At 36.8% G+C, this 14,187-nt stretch overlaps 1 protein-coding gene across 2 annotated transcripts; it reads right to left on the bottom strand.

Annotated features, from left to right (window-relative positions):
- Positions 1-196: 196 nt before the first annotated feature.
- On the bottom strand, positions 197-13,822 carry capn3b (calpain 3b). 2 transcript variants are annotated; one of them, XM_087805156.1, is made up of 23 exons: positions 13,325-13,822; positions 10,089-10,158; positions 9,789-9,907; positions 8,839-8,972; positions 8,459-8,627; positions 7,183-7,266; positions 7,031-7,122; positions 6,885-6,962; positions 6,668-6,828; positions 5,318-5,487; positions 5,233-5,244; positions 4,595-4,803; positions 4,497-4,533; positions 4,198-4,221; positions 4,036-4,122; positions 2,519-2,596; positions 2,392-2,449; positions 2,267-2,331; positions 2,131-2,199; positions 1,981-2,059; positions 1,789-1,905; positions 1,654-1,712; positions 197-1,054 (listed from the first exon to the last, which is right to left on the bottom strand). In XM_087805156.1, the coding sequence occupies exons 1-23, from the start codon at positions 13,634-13,636 to the stop codon at positions 1,028-1,030; spliced, it is 2,310 nt and encodes a 769-aa protein (XP_087661282.1). In that variant the 5' UTR covers positions 13,637-13,822; the 3' UTR covers positions 197-1,027. The 2 variants fall into 2 exon arrangements, with proteins under 2 accessions (XP_087661282.1, XP_087661283.1); XM_087805157.1 differs by lacking the exon at positions 4,198-4,221.
- Between the last annotated feature and the right edge of the window lie 365 nt (positions 13,823-14,187).

The following is a 14,187-nucleotide window of genomic DNA, read 5'->3' as shown; positions in this document are numbered from 1 at the left end:
ATTTTATGTGGCCAGAAAATGCTTTGGATATCTAGTTGGCTCAAAAACTGCCCTATTTAAAGTACACAAAGAAAATGATGTCATAACTCACTGCGATTTGTAATTTAATGTTGATAATTAACATTAACAGCAAACATCAACCTTTTTCTATAATGTTGTGTAAATGTTCGTGTGTGCTGGAATCAAAAGACAAAAATTCAGTACATACAATCTTTATTACATATATCCGCAAATTAATTGAATTAATTTATTTTCAAATTGGATTAGTTATTACCGTACTTGTAGGGTTAGTTCACCCAAAATTCAAACTATACTCATTTTCTACTCGCCCTCATGTTGGCTAAGGATTGGGAGTAATCAGTTCCTTTTTAGCATTACAGACAACGCCCATTTTCTTTGTCGTCCTATTCTTCCAAAAAGACACTTAAAAACATCCGTATACCTCCATACTGCTCGACTGTAACATCCATCTTGTATTGGAGCCTCGAAATTAGATATTCAGGAAAAACTGAAACAAGTCTAATCTTCTGCCCCAACCAATCTTAAAATATAGAGGCTAACACGCTACACAAATGGGAAGTACTCTGGGTATATATCACAAGCGCTCCTGTCTTCTTTCTACTGGAAGTACATTAAAATGAACAAACATTTTTGTCTATAACTCTAAAAAGGAACAGATTACTGTAATAATCCCAACCCTTAGTCAACGTGAAAATGTGTAGAAAATGAGTGAAGTTTGAATTGTAGTGCTTTCACTTTCATGCTGGGTTTAGTTTCACATTTGTAGTCTAGGACAAGTGAAAAGCTTCACAAATTCGTCACATTGCTTGTTCCAAGATAAACAAAAAAAGGTGAAAACCAAATGTCATGACAACAATAGTGGGCAGATATACCTTTATCTAAATTACTTTCAGATTTCAGTTTTATCTGGAGATGAAAAATTAATTCTACATTAAGACTTAAATGGATCTTTTAAACCAGTGCAAAGAAAACAAAACAAAGTCATGTCACTCTTGGTGTGTCTTGCCTAAGAGTACATGGTCAGTTGAAGCCACTGGAACGAGAGAAATGAAGAGGAAAATTAGAGGAAAAAAGTTAGTTATCAGACAACAAAGCTCATTACAGTTGCACTCTTTTGACACTGGGGGTGCCAGAAACGATATTTAAATGTTGCATATTGTTACTTTAATGTAAAGAAATGGTGAAATGGCTTTTACTTCACAAGTTATCTTAACAAGAAATTACGATGTGTGTACTTTGGTACTTGAATCATTCGGCAACATAATTTTAGAAATTTTGTTTTTTTACTAGAGTTATGGAAATGTATGTTTGATAACTTTTCTGATTATAATGTAAACTTGTAATCGGATAATGAATCTGAAAATAAAACATGCAAGACAAATTTGCATTGTTCTGTTTACTTATAGGATAATATGACTCAAACGTTTTGTTTTAAAGTAGTTGTATAAACATAAATATATGATTGAATACAGTCCCATGGATAACGGTGTTTTCTGTTGATTGAGGGAGAGTAAAAAATACATGGGGAAGCTTGAGAAGAATGAAAGTCAGATGAGAAAAGGCGAGGAAGAGAGTGCAGGTAGGGTCGTGATGACATAAGACATGTTGACCCAAGAATAGCAGATGCTTTACCTCCAGGACGTTGAGCTTGATCAGGCCATCTCCGTCTTTGTCAAAAGCGTTAAACGCCCCTTTAAGAAAACCAGCCATTAGTTTGTTCAATATTTCAAATCCAAAAATAAACACCAGAAATGTCGTTGCACCCACTGAACATTCCCTCCAGCCTCACGAAGCAGCAGATGTAACTGTCGAAGTCGATCATCAGATGTTCATCTGCGTATCTCATCGCGATGATGTCATAAAGCTGCTTGTTCAGGTGGAAACCTTTAAGAAAAAGTGAGTATTAGTTGTTTTTTTTAACTATAACACCGGCTCATAATACGAGTTCTGATCACACACCTGCCTCGTTCACAGCATTCCTCATTTCAAAACTACTGATGGAGCAGGATCTGTCTTTATCGTACAGTTTGAAAATTGTCTGCGAAAACAAGATGGCGTCTTATCACTGCAGATGCTTTGATATCAAAGGCTACAAGGGTCGGCTCTGACCTGCCACTCTTTGATCTTCTTCCACAAGTGCTTGAACTCCTGCAGGTTGAGTTTGCCGGTGCCGTCGGTCTGGAAGCAGCGGGAAGAACATGGTTCAGGTCGGAGGTCATTTACCGTGTATCTTTGAAATCCTTACATCCATCAGCGCGATCATGCTCCTGCAGGTCTCCAGGCTGAAGCCGTCCGTCTTGATGTCGCTGTCTGAGGAGGAGCTCGGGGTCTTCAGTCGTGCAGAAGCAGTCGTTTGATTTGTTTACTCACGTCTGTCCAGAACGTTCTTCATGATTCTCTTCAGCTCGTTGGCACAGATTTGCATGTCCTGAAGGGTGGAGTTGAGCATGAGTTCCATGTACAACAGAGTAAACAAGTATATTTTTGAGAGACTCACCTCCCCAGCAATCTTTTTGTATATCTCTCTGAACTGTTTTTCCTCCTCAGTTTCTACTTCTGGCTCCAAAAGTTTTCTCTGAGGGACCAAAGACAAAAGTTGCTACAATGAGTCTTCCATTGTTTTGAGTGAATATTGAAGAGTTGAATTCAACGTTTAAAATACTAAAACTTTGAATATTTTGCTGAAATGTTGTTTTTTTCAGGATTCAAATTTGTATTCATTATTTTATTGATGATATAATTCAATAATTTCCACATAAAAAGAGGGAATTTATTTTATTGAATATTGAATTTAAAAATGTGAATCTTTAAATATTAGACATCTTTTTTTTTAGTGTTTGCTATTGTTATTCCAAAAATGAAAAACGTATCTTTCTAAATGTAACATTTTACCTTTTTTTTTGTAGCCTTTAAAATTCAATATACAATGTTAGTATAATACTGCCACTATTACTAGACAATACCAAAAGACTACCAAATTACTTTCAGCCAGACATGGTGGCAAAACAAAACTAACCTTTCAAACAAAAATTCAATTATTTAAAAGAAAAATATTCAATGCCTTAAAAAAAATAAAAATCAACATCTCTAGTGACAAAAATTGATTTCAGTATTTGAAATGTTCAGTTCAACGATTCATTATTATGATGACACTGATATTCTTCCATACTATAGTGTTAGGAGCCTTGTCGTCTGCTAGAGACTCAGAGTAGAGCTTTTGCTTCTCGATGTACACACAAGAGCCTCTGTGGAACATGTTCTTATTGTTGGTAAGATCTTTAATGCAGTGACTCATGAGAGGCCAGGAGTGACTGCTATAGTCGGGCAATGAAAAAATAATAGAATACACTGAAATAAATTTAAATGCATGTAAATACAGTTATTTTTATAAAATTATTTTGTAGCCACAGACGAGCAGTCAATATGTAGGGCGCTGGTGCAGAAATGCAAAATGGACATTCTGGAACTCCTGTTGTGTTATCAGTTTTATCTTGACCTTTAAAGTATATACTTTATTGAATATTGTTTTGATTGTTAAAGCGCTTTGTGACCCTGGTCTGGAAAAGCAGTATACAAATAAAAATGACTTACTTACTTACTTTACATTTAACGGTGGCACCATGAGTAAGGTAGGTGCTCCCACAAAACTTTTATAAATATGAAATAGTTCCATTGTTTTTTAATGATTTATTGGTCAGAGAATCCTTTTATGGACAAAGTATTTCGGGGTCGTCAGAGACCAATAAATGGTCAATGGTTATTTCGGGCAGGAAAACATCATCACATCAGAAAAAGACATTATGGGATGGAGGTCAACACCTTTGGGAGAAGCAGGTGCAGCCGAGCCACCTGATCTGTCTTGGCTCCGGAGTCAATTGTTTTATTTCCTGTCCTGCTATTTGACCCGCGGAGATAGTGTTTCACAGTGGTCAGTGAGCAGAAATGATGACCGGTCAGGAGGTCGCCATGAGCTATTTGAAGAAAGTCTTCAAGTCCATCTGGACTCCGACTTACCTTGGGTTTCTTCCTCGCGTCGCCTCGGATGCCGTCGTGTTCTATTTCCTTATTGGCTCGCGCTCGATCGGAGACGAAGACGATTGGCTGAGAGACGAGCATGTTAGACCCACAAGTCCGTTATGTTTTTAATATTAGTACGTGACATCCCTGCGTTGTTACCTTGTTTCTCTTTTTGTGGTCTTGCTGAAGGCCAACAATAAAGAGGAGGATGAAGATGAAAAGGTGAAGTGAACAACCACGTGTTAATAACAAGTGAAGAAGATGAGAAGAGATCACAGTGAAATAAAATAGATTGTAGCGAGTAAAAGTGAATTTAGATGACAGAAAGAGTTAATTCATTGCAGGTAATACTTTAATACACCATTTACTTTTGTGTTAGATTAGATCAGATTTTCAGCTGCAAAACTCGTCAAAATGTAAATTTTTTGTTGGTTATCAAGGAAATAATTGCAACTCACCCGTGTTTGATCCGAGTCTATCGTGTTCTCGGCCTCCCTTGACAAAAAAACGAAACACCGTCAGGAACTGTTTCCTCCTTTAAAAAAAAAATCCTCACTCTGATGTGCTCTCCTTCTCAGAGAAGACCCTGAGGATGAACTCTCCCTCCTGGTGCGGTTCAAAGGTCGTGGGAAGGATCACGTACTCTCCGGGCGGCAGACGGAATCTCTCCGTCACCTCGCGCAGGTTGATGTAGGTTTTGCATTTGGCCTTGGACGCCGTGTACAAGAAGACGTCCTTCTGCAGGTGTTGGTTCTGTCCGCACATCTGGGAGCGTGAACGACGATGATTCAATAAAGGTTATTTTAAATCAAATAGAGAAATGTACTCTATGTCAAGATAGTGCCACCAGACCAAAAGAGTACTTGATGGAACTTTAAAAGTTAGAGCGAGTGGCTCTGTGCTCGATTGGATTGGTCTGGTAAGATTGCACTGTTATACCAACATTTGTGTATTGAATTTAAAGTACTATGAATTTTAAAATATTGAATTTAGAAAACTGATTTTTTAACTTTTGGAATTAGAATATTAAACTCTGTGTATAAAAAACGTTTGAATTGAAAAAACAAAGTTTTACTGCTTGAGACCTAGGCTCCTACAAGGTCTACCTTCTGTTACTATAGCAACAGTGACATCATGCTGTGAATCTAGATCTAATCTAATGGTGAGCTCATGAAAGTGTGCACCTGAACGCACCTCCTTTGGCACCTGCGAAGACAAAAAAAAATCTACGTCAGACACCAGCGACCGTGACACCGTCCGAGGATCACGTGATCAGCACCTCGTAAATGCAGAAGCCGATGGTGAGGAACTTGGCCCCCTGGTGCCGCTGCATCCGTCGGCCCTTCTGCATCAGAGCCACCACCACCGTGCACGCCGCCTTCCCTCCGTTTGTGTCGTCGTCCTGCTCGTACAACTCCAGGCGGTACTGAGGGTTGGTCCAGAACGTTTCTGGAAAACACAATTTAAAAGTATTTGTTACTTTAGAAATACGTAAGTGCAGTATTTCTCTGAAATATATTGCATTTTTGAAATTAATGTTCTTAGTAGAAGTAAATCAAATAATTGAATGGTTGAATTTAACAATTTAAATGTTGCAACTTTTAAGTGTTTTATTTAAATTTTGTGTTTTTTAAGCGTTTGATACTTGTTTGGGAATAATTTAATTCAATTTTTATTTATTTAAAGGTTGAATAAATTATACTTTTGTTTTAGGAAACAAATATTTTTTTACACATAGAGTTTGATATTATGATTCCAATTTAATATAAATTGTAGATATAACAACACCACTAGGATTGGCTGAAAGTTCTATCAAGTAGCGAGATACTGTTCTGGTATGCTCTGGTGTCACTGATAGATAAAATTATATATATAAAGAATTCTGTATTTAGAAAATGTACCATTGATTTATTGGAATTACTATATCAAACTAAAGGAAATCTAAAGTTGAATTTCAATTTATTATTGAAATGCTGTTGTTTTGTTTTTTTTAATTATTTTTTAATGAATAATTAAATTCAAGCTTTTCTATATTTAAGACTGAATAGTAGTAATTTAGTTCAATAATTTATTTATTAAATATGTTGTTTTTACAAAATGTTTTTTTTACACATAGATTTTGTGTGTTATAATTCCAATAATTAAAAAACAACTGTCTAAATTCGGTATTTTTAATATGTAGCCTTTTAAATTCAATGTAAAAATATTTATACGACATAAATATACTTCGTACTCTTTTGATATTATTTGTTGTCACTATGATGCCAACATTTTTATATTGGATTTAAAAGGCTATGAATTGAAAAAGTAAATTGAAATATAATATAGTAAATATATTTGAATTATTCAAATTAGAATATCAAACTCTATATGTAACAAAAGGCATATATTTGGAAAATAATCTATTTTTAAAATGAATTATTTAGTAAATATTGATAACATTGCAATATTAAATTCTATTATTTAATAAAAAACAAACCAAAGGAAATTCAATATAGAAAGGATTGAATTAAATTAGATCAAAGAAACAAACAAAAGTTCATTAAACATTATTTTGATCACTGATATACTTCCATACAACTTCTAGATCTGAGATGATAAACAAGGCTCTGGACAACACACGTCAAACCTGGATAGTTCCTGCAGCCTCCAGCAGAGCTCCCTCTGACCCAGCGACCCTCATTGACCGACACCGTCCAGCTGTGTCTCTCGTCGCCCTGCAGGGTGTCGGGCGTCAGGTTACACATCTCCAGCTTGGTGAAGTTCCTCTTGAACTCGTCGAAGGCCATCCTGAGCGAGGTCCAAAATGAATCATACCAGCCTCCAGCTCACAGTACCAGACTCACCAGAACTCGCTCGTCTCCACGGTGATCTTCTTCAGGTTGTCCTTGTCGGCCACAGAAATGGTCGACCACTCCTTGGAGCTGGAGGAGATGGAGAAAACGTTAGGCTTCATTTTTTAAAGAGCTGCTTTTCTTGGGGTCCAACTCACTTGGGGCTCCAGGGACCCTTCCAGAGCACCCAGCCCCAGGGGTTACGCAGGCGGATCAGAGAGATTTTGCTGTCCTTGTCCACCTGGTCACACTATGAAGAACAAAATGTTTGTGTTCTCATTCAAATCAATCCATGAATCTGGTGTGGCACCTCCGCCAGGCCGATGACCGAGTAGGCGTGACCCCGGATCAGACCCTGATCCGTCCGCGACTCCATTTCACTGGCGGATTGAACCTAAAACAACAAGTAAACACTTGTTTATGTTTCCTCACAGCGGACAGGTTAGGAATCTAACTGAACACTTTCACTTAAACAAAGAATAAAATCTGATCTGGTTTTACTTGTATAGGTGAGAAAGAAGAACACAGAGATTTCATGTCTGTCCGAAATCTTTCTGAAGCACAGAGCTGTTTTTTTGCTGCTATATCTTCGTTGCAGTTTCCCAAACCCATTAGGGTATCTTAAGGTTTCCACCAAACATAAACTTAGTTATTATCGCTCAATGTTTACTCGGTTTTCACTCCACACTTTCCTTTCCTGGACATGCAGCGATGAAAACACCAGCAGTGATACAATTATTATAGTATAAGAGGTTGGTACATTTGATAAACATTTTAATTTCATTGAATTAGTTATTTTTTATTTCATTGCAACTTGTTTATCCTGAGCTTCTTAAACAAGTTGCTTATTTTATTGTATTGTATTTTATATCACTAATCTTATTTTAATTATTTATTTTTTACATTTATTCCATTCATTCTATTCTGTACTTTCAACATGAAAATTCCTGTGTTGTGTTTGCATCATGTTTTGATTCTGATACCATCCTGTAATGCTTACGTACTGGCTGTTACAAAGACACTGTTTTGTAAGTGACATTATAGAAAAATTTGAGATCATTTAAACCTTTGTAAGTTCCGATACAGTTTTTTTTTATTTTTGGTATTAGAGTGATATAGAAACTACATTTCGAATTTTATTTATTTTTTAACTTAAAAATGAAAAGTTAATGAAGTTTTAAGATGAGATTAGCTAGTTGATAATAGCTACTAGGACTGTAAGAAAATATAGATACACTTATTATTGCTATATTTTTTTCACAATACCAACAGAAATTTAAAAAAAAACTTATTTAGTATGTAAATCATATTTAGTATTTTATAATAGTTATTTTCATTGTTGATATTTCAATAAAGTCTGTATAAAATACAATAATTCAGAAAATGTGTTGCAAATTAATGTACGGCCTCTAGATGGCAGTCGTTACGAGCCAAAGGAACAATAAGATCCCGGCGATGACTGAGGATGAGAGGATACAGTCGACTCCAGCAGCTTGATGTCTGGACTTCGCTTATCTAAAGTGCTTCTTGTCTGTAACCCAAGTTATTTCATTCATATATCTGGGCCTGATATTGTCTGTCCTCACGTCGATAGAGCAGCCCATCAACGATCCTCTCTCCAGAGCTTTCTTCATGATACTGTAAAGATCAGTCGGCGCCTCCGACAACTCAAAGAACTCGGTGACTCCTCCGGTGAAGTCCTCCATGGCGTCCAGTGTGTTCCCGCCTTTCAGAGCCTCGTAAGAGCCGTGCAACCTGAGACACAAGCCGGTGACCTGAGGGTTAGTTCAACCAGACTTAAGGCGACAAAGATGTTTCAATTATTTAACTGTCTTCTGTCTGAGGTTTCAGTTTTGTATTTTTCCTTTGGTTAAAAGTTTGTTTCTGGAGAATCCGTGGATTATTTCTAAATTCAACATTCATTCGTAGCCTGACGTGTCCCTCTGTCCGACATCACAAGTCTTACTTAGCGTAGGCTTTTTCGAGTAGCGCGCTCCAGAACTCGTTCTTTCGGAAAGATTTGGTGAAGACCAGACGGTTGTTGCAGGTCGGGATGCGGTCGTCCACGATCACGTCGACCCACTCGCCGTACCTCCAGAACTGAAGTGAAGCAGACACACACAAACTTACTGGTGTTGTAAATAAATCTTAAAATGTCTAATGAAGTATATCAGTGTCATCAGGATATTGAATGGTTACATTTAACATTGAATTTTTCTATAGAAATATTGTTGGTGTAAGAATTAAAAATTTTTTTTTTTTTTTCAATTTATTCAGTAATTTGTATATTGAATGGAATATTGGATTTGTTTTGAGTAATTTTAATTTAATAATATGTATATTTAAAGGTTAAATGTGTCTTGTTTAAAATGGTTATTTTTTTGTTTACACAGTTGTATATCCTAATCCAAAAATACATGTTCGAAATTTAATATATATCATATTTTCTATATATTCGCGCCACCAGACGATACCAAAATAATATTGTGCTACTTGTTCGAACTTTCATGGTAGCACTATTATACCAATATTTTTATATTAAATTGGGGGAAAAAAATAGATTATTGGAATCAGAATATCGAAGTCTATGAGTAAAAGAAAATATTAATTTAAGTAATATTAATTTAAATAAACAAAGAATGAATAACAAACAACAAAAAACGAATTAAACCTTTAAATATATACATTTTTTAATTCAATTTTTCAAAAATATAATAATTCAATGCTTAAAAAACAACAACATATTAATTAAAAAGCTAAAATTTAAATGTTAAATTCATCTGTTCAATATTCTGATGGCACTGATTTACTTCCATAAACTCCATAAACCAGTGTATAGTTATTGATTCTATGACGTGTTTTTATTTTGTACTTTCTTGTGACTTTGATGTCACAACAGAGAGGAACTTTCTAGACCTGGAAGTGGAAGATCCCGGCGTAGTTTTCCGTGAAGCTCTGGTCCGGAGGAATCACTCTGTAGAGCAGCTTCTCGTTGAGAGTGAGACAGGCGATGGCGGCCAGCAGCCAACAGTCACCTGCCAACAGATCACTCTTTATCTGAGCGTGTCACTCCAAGAGTGACGGGCCGAAGCTTAGAGAGGCACAGCTGCCTCTGCAGGCATGTGTCGATGATGGAGGACGACTTTGACTCTCACTGAGAGTTCAACCTAAACCTCTGACTCCATTAATATGAGACACAAGTGGTTGAAGTGTTACCTAACTCTCCCTGGCAGATGTCCGTCCTGCTCGCCCCGTCGATGATGAACTCAGGGTTTTCACAGATTTCCTGCCACAGAGAGGAAACAAGACTTCAGGACTTATTCTTGCTTTTTAAAGGTAAAGTTAATGTTGGGATTTTTTATCAATTATGTGATTATTTTCACTTGTTTTTGTCATAAAAGTACATTATAGCAGTTTGAGATTGTATTTCTGATATAAATTCTAAGCAAATCAGTCACTATTAGTTTGTTTGAACCACTTCCTGGCGTCCATTCTAAACCTTTAGCTTCTTCTCAGACCATTTTTGTTATAACAGATTTGTGTCGTTGTTATATTATTCAATTTAAGAAAAGAAACAACTTCAAAAAACGATTTTCACGTCAATAAAAAAATGAATGCAGAACTATTTTAACTTTATTAAAAAGAAATGACTTCAAAACTATTTTCACCTTAGTTTAAAAACATTTTTTTAAACTATTTCACTTTAATAAAAAAAAATACTTAAGAACGATTTTCACTTAAATAAACAAACAATAAAAAAAAAAAATTACTTCAATAAACTGTAAGGATATGACAACTTTACTGTAATCAATCATCTAGATTTAACACACATTTCAAATAGTCACTTGATTAACTGATAATCTTTCATATTTAATTCATATTAAATAATCCTATTCTTGCATTGCATTCACTCACTGCAACACAAGGCCGAGGTCACAAACCCTCACACACACAGAAAGATTAAACAATCCCAGACTCCAAGAAGTCAGTGTGAACCTGTTTGAGAACAGATTCTCTCTAGAAGACAACAAACCTTTGGTAAGTTTCAAGTGAATCAAGTGTTTACAGTCACTGACCAATCCTACATTCACATTTGACTAGAGGCGTTAACCTGAATATTCTACTATAAAGATCCACCATTTTGTCTGATCTTTGCGTTCTGGCATTCGAAGACGTCTGCGATAAATCTCTCTGCTTGCTAGCGCCCGTGTTCACGTAAGTTTGTCTCTGACTTTTGCATAATTCACTAAACAAGCATTTTTCTTAAACTCATCAATGTCTTTCCTTCATTCCACCACCACGTACGAGGCTGGGGAGGGGCCGGTTCATCGGAACACAGAAACCCCTAACAAAACCCTTGTAAAAAAATGTTTACTTCAATGAAAACTTACTAACTTTTTTTTAAATTTAAATAAAATACCCACTTCAAAACTGTTTTTATATAAATAAATAAAACCTTCAATGCTTTTGCATGTCAACTAAAAAATACTATTAAAAACGTTTTTCACTTCAATAAAAATGTAATTAAATAAAGAACGATTTACACTTCAATTCAAAAAATAAATATTATTCACTTTTATTTAAAATAAACGATTTTCCTTTTTTCTTGGATTAAATAATTAAGACACATATGTGCCTCCCATAATATGGCCCAGACACAAAAAAGAATACATTAAACAAAGAATATATTTTTTATATATTCTTTTTTAAAAAAGGGTCATAACTAGTGATGGTCTGATGAAGCTTCATGAAGAAGAACTTCTTTAAGAGTCCACTAGATGGCGGTCTCTGCACTATTTTCCTTGTTTTGAACAACTGTTCTAATGAAACATCACATCAGTTTTAAACTGATGGCGCCACCTACTGACCTCTAAACAACATGACACTGTTTCGTGACGCTTCACCAGCAGATCATTAGTTATAATAAGTTTTTCTCATGGCGGAAAACTTTTTTTTAATCAAGAAACTTGATGTTAATGGCACAATTGAAGCAACTTTATTTTTATTGAATAATAAAGAAACAAACAACTGACGCCATATTGAATCTGCATCAGAGGATGTGCAGGTTTTCATGTGAATCTAAACTGATTAAATTGAAGCGATCGACAGACAAGTGTACGTCAAGGGCGAGTCTTTAGCTACAGATATTCATTTCAAACACAGAGGCAGCTGCTCCACTCCAGGTCTCAGGTGGATACTAGACCTGCACGTTTGGACCAGTGCAATGTAGACCTTTAGTATGTTGCACTTTCTCCACGGAGGTAAACCCGTGTGACCCGCCTCCTGAATACACTAAATACTTATGAGTAGCAGCTGCAGAAGGTCCTGACCCGGTACTTCTGTGAACGAGTGAAGATGTGTTGAATCAGCGGAGGACTAGAGATTTAACATCGTCTCTTAGCTCTCAGAGGATCAAAGGATAGACGCAGAAAAAAAGATATTTTCAGTTTGAAAAATTGATGATTGGAGAAAGGGAGTGTTAGTTATGTGGTTAGTAATGTTCTGATTCCAACTTGAGGAAACTCTTGGAGTTAAAACATGGTCTGTCCACCAAAAACCTGCTTTGTCTGTTACTAATGTCTGTATTAAAGTTGATAGTTCATTGTTGGCAAAAGTTTGTGATTTATTTTCAAATCAATATTGTTCCCCTTTGTATTTAGCTGTATCAATGAATGCCTTTTTTAGCACTTGAAGTACCACAGATAGCAATGAGCTCCATGGGATGGTAGGTGGCAGTAGCGTTCCAGAACTCGCTCACAACACCATCAGAAACGTAGAGAATGACAAATACTTCAAAATACTTGTGGATCCAGATGGTTGTCCTATTTTCAACCTTAACTAAGAGACAGAGTAAACCTGCTAAAGAAGTTGTTACAGAAACATGGACTAAAGCACTTCTTCAGTTATGCCATAAATATTCCAGGATTATCCAATAACAGCAGGGTGACCTGATGAACCCGGGCCCGCCCCAGGACCTCCTCTTCCTTGTATGTGATACTAAGAAGCTTCACTTACTATCCCAACTGTTTATTTGTCAATAAAGTGTTAAGGGTTTCTTAAACTTGTCGATTTATATTTAGTTATTGGATCAGAACCAAAGCAGTGAAACAATGGAAAACATCCTCAGACCCGGAGAGCAATACCAGGCATTGAAGAAATGACTTGGATTAGTGTCACTGAATGTTGATCTTCGTCTCTTGCCAGAGAATACTTCCCGGTGCCGCCTAATGAATAACAGCTCCTGTGGTCTGGCAAACCAGAGGTATCGAATTCTGAACGTTGACACATGACCAAGAGGTTCACCGTGCAGTGCAACTAAAGGTTCCGTCAGAGTCCAGTGTGAGTCAGCTGTCTGAGGCGCTAACCCAGAGATATTCCCGCCAAACCCCAACATGACACCACAACCATCTGTTGAGAAGGAAGTGATGAGAAAGACAGAGATTGGAACTCACCGAGGGACGTTTCCACTCGAACTTCATGGGGGTTTTCTGACTATAGAACAGAGAGGAGTCATCGGCAGGGAAGAGAGGATCCTCGAATATGACCTTTTTCTTCACATATTTGTCCCGAAGCTCCAAAAAGGTCTTGAGACGCTTGGCGTCCTTCACGGCCTCGTTTCTGCTCAAGATGGCAGAATAGATGGAGTTAGCCCCGGAGGGAGGGTAGTCCGACTTCTCGTCCGGCCCCGACGATGCTTCGCTTTCAAAGAGCACTTTCTTCTCAGCGACTTCCACGAGAGGCTGTCTTTGCTTCTGGTCATCCATCCTGAAAAAATAACCCTTTATCAAAACCTTAAGAAGTTTAAATCTCTGTGGTTCTCTGGCGATTGCGTCAACAGATCTTGCAACAAGACAGTTCCGCTCTCGTAGCGCAGCGACAGTTATCACTTCTCGTTCCTTTATTAGCAGCCGCGGTCATGAAGAGGCGACATGTCATCTGTGAGGACGGACCACTCGTGGACCCTGTTGGGTCCCTGTTGCTGGATCTAAATATAGAGACTTTTAAAGAAGGGGAGGAGGCTTCTCCGAGAGGTCCTTAAACACCACCAATGTTTTCTGATCACAGTGTAGGTCAGAGTTTCAATGTATTCATTTATTTGTAAATGGGTTAACCTAGTGAACTAGTCAATGCATCCTAGTACTTATCCCTTCCTTTCATTAAGTCTTCTGGCATAAAGTTATATTGATTCATACTTTGGTAAATAAACCTTTATTTAAAAAACATATTTACTTAAAAAGCTTCAATCCAATCCAACTAAATTAAAGTAAACTACGCCAGTTATAATGTATTGCAATTGAAGTATATGACAGAATTA

The sequence above is a fragment of the Callionymus lyra genome, chromosome 13, assembly GCF_982586985.1.
Source record: "Callionymus lyra chromosome 13, fCalLyr1.hap1.1, whole genome shotgun sequence".
Taxonomy (NCBI): domain Eukaryota; kingdom Metazoa; phylum Chordata; class Actinopteri; order Syngnathiformes; family Callionymidae; genus Callionymus; species Callionymus lyra.
This window is presented reverse-complemented; position numbering and strand designations above follow the sequence as displayed.

Excerpts from the sequence above, each read along its gene's own strand:
- capn3b (XM_087805156.1), bottom strand. The coding sequence starts at position 13,636 with ATGGATGACCAGAAGCAAAGACAGCCTCTCGTGGAAGTCGCTGAGAAG. Across the intron at positions 8,628-8,838 it reads CTCGAAAAAGCCTACGCTAA|GTTGCACGGCTCTTACGAGG; the intron begins GTAAGACTTGTG and ends CTTGTGTCTCAG. Across the intron at positions 4,534-4,594 it reads GAGAAGGAGAGCACATCAGA|GGAGGCCGAGAACACGATAG; the intron begins GTGAGGATTTTT and ends TTTTTTGTCAAG.